Below are 8,210 nucleotides of genomic sequence, written 5' to 3'. Positions count from 1 at the left end.
TTACACTCTTAAAAATGAAGATTCTTTATTGGAATCTTTGGTTCTATGAAGAACCTTTTAACATCCATGGAACTTTTACATGGTATAAAAGATTCTTTCAATGTTATTTACATTGAAAACTGTTCACTTGAAGGTTCTAAAATGCTTCTATGGTATCAGAAAACCTCTTTTTGGATCCTTAATTTTTAAGAGTGTAATGTCACATTCAAAAAAAAAAAAAAACCATAAAAAGTAATCCTAAGCATACATAAAATGTTATAATGTCCTATCAAACATAAAAATGTCAGTATGTCCAGCAGATAAACCAGAAGTGTTTCCGTGAATAGTTAAAAGTTGATGCAATAGATCCTCTAGACTGGCTCCACAGAGAAGCCGTCTTTGGAGAGAGGACACACGCTGTAACCCACCGGTGTGGAGTATATTCCTACAGGTGCAAAGGGCAGCATATGTCTGCTGAAGTGGAAAGACTGTCCGCACAAGAGAGCTGCTGTCTGGTTCTGCGTACAGAGTGGAAAGGGCAGAGTGAGGCTGGGATGTAAGATGGGTTTGCTGGTCATTTTGAGCCTCTCCAGCTGTGCCTCCTGCAGCCGCTTGGCCTTCGCTCTTCGGTTCTGGAACCAGATCTTCACCTGGGTCTCGCTCAGGCTGAGAGAGCTGGAGAATTCGGCGCGTTCTGCGATAGACAGGTATTGCTTCTGACGAAACTTCCGCTCCAGGGCCAAGAGCTGAGCGGTGGTGAAAGGGGTTCGGGGTTTACGGTTCGTCTTGTGCTTTCGGAGGGTGCATGTCGCGGGACTCGGCGGTCCTGTAAAATTAGTTCAGAAATTAGCTTGTAAACTAGTTACTCTGTAATAAACAGCTCGGGCTGATGACTAATTTGTTTTAACACTGGACAAACTCATAAAGTACACACACCAGGTCATATCTGCTGTGTCTGAATACTTCATTTGGAAATCAGACTTTCTCGTTATGCCTGTAAATAATGATTTTTGTTTCTTTTTTGTCTTGATGATGCTGTGCTTATTACTTGGTTTAAGATTTTGTTATGTAATGACTAATCTTTTTTTTTTTTTTAAATGTGACCCTGGAGCACAAAAGCAGTCTTAAGTCGCTGGGGTATATTTGTAGCAACACCCAAAAAATACATTGTATGGGTCAAAATTATAGATTTTTCGTTTGTGCCAAAAATCATTAGGATATTAAGTAAAGATCATGTTCCATGAATATATTTTGTAAATTTCCTACCGTAAATATATCAGAACTTAATTTTTGATTAGTAATATGCATTGCTAAGAACTTCATTTGGAACAACTTTAAAGGTGATTTTCTCAATATTTGGATTTTTTTGCACCCTCAGATTCCAGATTTTCAAATAGTTGTATCTCAGCCAAATATCCTAACAAATATCCTAACAAAACAAAAATATCTCGGTCCTATCCTAACAAACCATACATCAATGAAAAGATTATTTATTCAGCTTTCAGATGATGTATAAATCACAATTTCAAAAAATTGACCCTTATGACTGGTTTTGTGGTCCAGGGTCATATATATATATATATATAAACTTTTGGAGGGCAATGTATATTCCTTATGTATTGCTATTCTATCATTATTTTACAAGTCTTCATTATTTTTGATGAATTTGAAGACTTCATATGCAAAAAGTTCATCTGAGCGTTTTTCTTTTAAATTAGCATTTTTAATCATGCTCCTATGTTTAGGTTCAGTAATTTCACTTTAATGGCAAAGAAAAGGTTAGTCAGTTACTGAATGCCTTATTTTCAAAAATGTGTTTTTCTTCATAGGAGCCTGATAAAATGCTCATTTAAAAGAAAAATCTCAGACGGACTTTTGCACCTGAAGTCTTCATATATTCAATTTAAAATAAAGTCCTGTGATTATTCTGCTAGAATCACTCCCTAAAAATGAAACTGACACCAGTTGATTGCAACAATGTCTCAGAAAAGTTAGTTTTGAGGAAGTCAGTTAGGCTATTGTTTACAAATGCCACGTTATTAATATCTAAAACTGTATAATGTCATTCAAACATTTAAGCTTTATTATTTAAGTGTCCAAATAGTATATGGTAACTTACGTGGTGATAATCTGGGTTTACTGATCCAGGAAGAGTCCTCTTTGACAGATTCACAGCGCTTGGGAAAATCCACTGACTCTGAATAAATCACTGATTGATCGTCCGGATTTATTATGCAGGGCATCTGAATAGGTTCGTGTGAAGTTGATTCACTCCGTCCTTTCTTCGACATGAGGGCTTCGATGCTGAACGACAGACTTTTCTTCTGGACTAAACGCTCCGGCAGAGATGACCGTGAACCCTGATCATCATCTTCTTCATCGGAGGAAGTTTTACCTTTATAATTAGCTGAAATCATTCCGAGGAAAAATCACTACAGCTATATTCCGCATGGAAACTTGAGAAAGGACCTGCAGTCGCGCTTGCTCTTGCTTAACTTTTACATGACTACTAACAATAACTTGACAAACGTTACAAAGTTTGAACCAATCATCTTTCACTCAGAGGCTGCGTCTCAAATCCTAGGGAGCCGCCTACTTAGACAGCTTTTTGGACACCGAATGAGTGTTTGTAGGGTTTGCATCATCTGGAGATCTGCAGTGAAGTTCCTAAGCCCTTAAATGATACTCTTCACGGATAAAGAGGTTATATTTAGAGCATAATGTGGTGTTTAGTGGGGAAATATATAAGCTAAAATTAGTTTTTCTTCAAATTGCTCTCACATCAGTAATTTGTTCATTTTAAGATGCACAATCAAGCTAAAATATAGTAACTTCATAAACTCACTCTTCATATAGAAACTTTTTTGTTTACAATAGACTGAGAACAAACTGACTCAATCCAAAGTTGCCTAGTAGTGTTTTAGAAAAAATACATATGCAGCAATTTATCAAAACCTAAACACAGCAACAGCAAATAAATGAAATATGATAACATTTGTGACATACATTTGGAGGGGAATAAAGTTTTCAGGCTAGTGTGTAAATTACAGTAATTATATTGTTGTTGCTATTAACACCTTGTAATTAGGCTCCTGGAATCCGGTTCTTTTTTTTTTTTACCAGGATTTAACGTAATACCAGAAAATTGCTACCTTCTCAAGGTGTATGGCGCCCACTCATATAGCCCGAGTCTGTCAATTTAAAGACTGTGAACTCTACTCGTCAGAGTTCACGAGTAAAATGCACTGTAATTAAAACTGATTCTTAACTGATGGAAAAGGTTAAACGAAATGTGCATTTAATGTAACGCTCTTTGCACAATTCAGGCGAGATTTATCTGAGAAATCTAAACAAATGCAACGCAAAACAAACTTAACATGCAACTCCCTTTTTCCCACTGCAGGATTTGCATTGCACTGTGGTAATTATTTGATTCCTAGAGAATGCAGAAGTACAAGTCAGTCCTGTCAAAACTAACACTTAAATGTCTCCACCAAGTCTGGGCTCCTGCACCATTATTACAGCTCTCCAGAGGAGTCATACTCTGTAATCGTGACAGGTTTAATTCTGTGGCAAAGGCCTCGGTTTATGGCTTCATTAAGCTTTATGAATCACTGTGTTCGCATCAATTGCGTTCTATACTTGAATCATTTTAGCATTCACCTTTACATATTCCCTTGAGTAATAGCAGTGATTAGGGTGCACTCCTGAGGTTAAAAATCAAGGTAATTTGTGTTCCTTTGTGGCGTCTTTAAAGTCGTTCAGATTGTTAAACTAGAGAATTAAGTTGAAGACAAAAATGTCAGAGAGAGCAGCAGCGTATTGTGCTCATTAGTGGAAAAAGAGAAAACGTCAGGAAGTTCACTTCTGCCAATACTGTCACATAATATGCAATACAAACTCTATGTACAGGGTCAACACTGGAGGGAAGTTTTAACAGATAATCCTTGACAAGGATTTGGCTGCTGTGGCCTGTGGCGCTCTAGACAAGGCAGATTGTTACAGGGAATGATTGCTACAGAGAGCATGGGAAGGCAAGCTGTTCAGATATCGGATGACTATAATTTGATTAAAGTGGAAGACCTAATTATGTAAAGATACATTTTTCTGTAAAAAAAGAAATCAATGCAGTCAATAAGATTTGACAAACATTGGCATTGCTGTGTGTTTTTAATTTGAAAGCAATACTCACACAGTTTGCTTTAATTATTTTTGTGTACAAACATGATATGAACTAAAAAGCATGACACAAACTATATAGTTAGCATGCCAAAAAAATGTTAAACATCAAGTTTAAATGTCTAGTACACTGATCGGTTCTTATTAACAACATGCTTTACAGTGGATTTGCTATTTTAATTGTTTGACCCAGATTGCTTTTGAGGGCAAACAGAGACCAAGCAAAACCATAAACAAACTCAAACCGCTATTTCAGTCTGAGGATGGGAAAATGAGGAGAAATGAAGACTAACAAAGCTCTGTATTATTTGAGAGAATTCATAGGATAATGTAGTATACTATAACCACTTTAGCCATCATTTCTGTTGCTTGCTTTGGCTCGTAATTCAACATGGATATGACACTGGGCCTGTATCACAGAGAACAACATCATTTGATCTGCAATTACATCATTTTGAGTACTACACAGTTCAGATGGATTTAGAAAACGTCATACCTAGCAAAAAATATATATTTTCAAATATATTTCAAAATACCAAAATGGCCAAAAAATATATATTTGCTCAAATTTGCTTCAAAATATATTTGTGTAAATATATTTTCTAGCAATATATGTTTTGTATATTTTTGCAAATATATATTTTTTAAAAATTACCTAAATATAGGCTACTGTAAGATTGGAAATACATTTTCTTGGCCCTGAAATAGATTTTTAAAGATATGTTGGTATGTGAGGGTTTTCAAAAGTATTTCAAAAATTCATTGAGCTTCACTGTTTACAAAATATATTTGGTATTTATAGTTTTTTGCCCTAGTTTGAATAGTGCGTGACTTTAGAAACAATATATGTTATAAATGAGCATAAACACAAAAGTAATCCTGTTAGTTGTACTAATTAAACCATTTAAGGCTAATTTTATACTAGACTGCTGAATTCAAATTGCTTGGGAACATAATTTGCACTTCAGCAAATTTGTGTTTATTTAACCACCACAAGCCATTTCTTAAAATAAAATAAAAACTAATCCTAAAAAAGCAAGAAGCCAAGAATAACAATTACATTATTCAGTTTGAAATTCTGTAAATATACAAAATGAAAGATTTTAATTTGGACCTCATAACAATTTCGCCGTTCATTGCCTTTAAACAGTTCATTTCTCTTCATTAAGCTACACTGAAATGTAAGCAGGCCATTATGCACAATTCGTGTCCCTAGAGGCGAAGTATTTGATGCAGCAGACAACCCCACTTTTAGGGTTGAACTGCACTATGGGAACATTCAGTTCATAAATGCAGCACAATATCAAACTTGACCTCATTTTTCAGATTACGTAAAAATACACCAGATGAGGCTCTTCACATGCATGGCTAGCAAGAATGATGTTCAGCACAATTGCACCCGGATAGTGTTTGTTTGATAGCTTTTTCCAATAGACCCCATGCGATGAAATATGCAGTGCCAGTCAAGAAGGAAGCCAATACTGTGACTGAACTTGGAAGTGCTGTTGAGTGTGAGTGGTTCACATACTAAATGAAACATGCACAGTGAGCCTAATGTTTCTGACACAGCTGGACTGCCTGTCTGTGTCCCTCTTGGCTATATGGATCCAGCTTCTTATTACACCCTCATCAGCGCTTGCACAATGTAAAGCGCTTGAAGGCTTCTGCCTGACACCGTTCTATTTCCTAATGGCAATATGCAATTATACCTGTGCACTGGCAGTTAAGATGACAAAAACATTTCTGGGAAAAGTAAGATTCTTGAGAATCATTTCGGTGTGGCTTCTAAGCATCAGATTTTGAGGAATTCTTTATGGATTTGCGGTATTGTGGTATTTTCTTCACACAAGCAGCTGAGCCCTGTGGTTGCTTCGATCAAGTGCTTTTTTTTTTACATGTTTTATAATTCAGGAGGTACAGGGAATTTTATTGCTCTCTGTCACATTGTGAATTAAAAGCAGTAAAGCACTGGTTAATGAGATCGCCGTCAGCCAGGGTCACTGGTTCACATCTATTAAATGAAGCATTATTGTCTTAAATTGTAGCTGTATATCATTCACAATCGGGAATTTGGTCGAATTTGGTCCCTTTTTCACACCAAACGATGGCTAAAACCACCCGTTCTGGGTAGATTACTTACTAATTGTAGTCAGTTACAGATTACAAATTATTACATGATGAAAATTATAGTTAGTAACATAATCTACTACTTTTAGATTACTTTTGACCCAACTTGTTTATTACATAGATTTGAATGGGATTATTGTGTACCATATTGAGGAAAAACAAAAAACAAATGGAAAGAAAATATATTTCATTCCTTTTTTTTTTTTTAAATCAAAACCATAAAATGCATTAAGCATTACATTACAGCCGGGTTTCCTAAACTGGGGTTCATGAAAAAGCTGTAGGGTGCTCATGAAAAGCTAATAATTAATGAAATCATAAAAATGTCAAAAGCTTGGGAATCCCTACATTACATGAACAAACATTAATAAACATGACATTACATGGACAAAGTTTTTCAGGTTTTGACTACACTTTGAATATTAATAATTAGGTCACTGGATATGATGAAGACATAGGATTTCACAGTTGCGCATCGACAGTGTTCAGTAACTCGCATAATTATTAGTCTCGTTTATATACAGTAAGTGGTAGATTCATTCAGAAAGGAACATTTAAAAGAAAAAAAGAACTGTGGAGAATCAATAAATGAAGAATAATTTACTGCCATTGTGTGAATATGTAATCAACTGTAATCTGATTATGAGCATTTTAAAATGTAATCTAATTACAAGTACCTCATTTTTGGAATCTGATTACGTAATCTAGTTTAGTAATCTAATATGTTTTTCAGGTGGTGCTGAATTTGTGCAATATATTACAGGTCTGTACAGTTTCAGCAGTCAGTTGTTATCGGTGATATTAACGGTGTTCCAGAAGCAACTACAAAGTGCCTACACTCTAAAAAATGCTGGGTTGTTTCAACCCAACTTTGGGTCAAATATGGACTAACCCAACTTTTGGGTTAAAAATTTAATGTAAAAATTTAACCCAACGGTTGGGTTAGTCCATATTTGACCCAAAGTTGGGTTGAAACAACCCAGCATTTTTTAGAGTGTATGCTTTCACAATAACTCCTCCCATGTGCATCAAACAGAGAGCTTTTTAGCCTCAGAACTAATTCCAGCAGTTCAAGGGGTGATATTTCATTAATTATGGATGCTGTCGTTAAAAGGAAATAAGCTGTGAGGGAAAAGATGTGCAAATGTAACCAGTAGCATATGTGTGTGGAAGCATAAAGCTGAGTCACTGTCATTGTCTTTGTGCTGCTTTGTGTGCATCCAACCACATCAAGCCAGTGCAAAGTTGAGAGCTGAAAACAGAGATTACATCTGTCTACTGGAGCTAATTATGACATAATGTGTCATTTAACAGAATATATTAAATCTGAATGCCAAAGATGAAGTGGAAAGAATGATACATAGCTTTAATGTGATGTAGACAGGAGAAAAGAAAATTCAACCAACCAAAATGAAAAACTATATTGTATTGAATTTCAATGAGCCCTTTGAAGCTAAATTCAAAGGAAACATAAAGCAGGGCTGGTCACAGAAGATATATCTACTGCCCAAGCAATACATGAATTGATTTATTACAGAGTAGGTAAAAAAAAAAAAAGTGGAACAAAATAAAATGGACACTAAGAGAAAACAGAAAAAGTGCTGGTAATTTTCTGCCAGGATATTATCCATTAAGTTTACGGATATTTCATTTAACCCTAAAACACGACACATGATTCAGAGCACAACAAAATTCAATACACGATTCAAAATCACCTGTGAAAAATCGATACAGAAAATTCCTTCACATTAACACGGTACATTAACTCTTAAAAATAAAGGTGCTTGAAAAGGTTCTTCAAGCGATGCCATAGAAGAACCATTTTTGGTTCCACAAAGAACCATTCAGTCAAAGGTTCTTTAAAGAACCATCTCTTTCTTACCTTTTTATAATCTGAAGAACCTTCTTTCGCCACAAAGAACCTT

General features: G+C 35.4%; 1 protein-coding gene across 1 annotated transcript; it reads right to left on the bottom strand.

Moving 5' to 3' along the window:
• Nucleotides 1–320: 320 nt before the first annotated feature.
• Nucleotides 321–2,422, bottom strand: msx2a (muscle segment homeobox 2a). Its single transcript, XM_016553707.1, has 2 exons — nt 2,099–2,422; nt 321–805 (listed from the first exon to the last, which is right to left on the bottom strand). The coding sequence occupies exons 1-2, from the start codon at nt 2,394–2,396 to the stop codon at nt 351–353; spliced, it is 753 nt and encodes a 250-aa protein (XP_016409193.1). The 5' UTR covers nt 2,397–2,422; the 3' UTR covers nt 321–350.
• Between the last annotated feature and the right edge of the window lie 5,788 nt (nt 2,423–8,210).

Source organism: Sinocyclocheilus rhinocerous, unplaced genomic scaffold (genome assembly GCF_001515625.1).
Source record: "Sinocyclocheilus rhinocerous isolate Xijiao unplaced genomic scaffold, SAMN03320098_v1.1 scaffold44, whole genome shotgun sequence".
Lineage (NCBI taxonomy): Eukaryota > Metazoa > Chordata > Actinopteri > Cypriniformes > Cyprinidae > Sinocyclocheilus > Sinocyclocheilus rhinocerous.
Note: the sequence above shows the minus strand (reverse complement) of the source record. Positions and strands in the feature narration are given on the sequence as shown.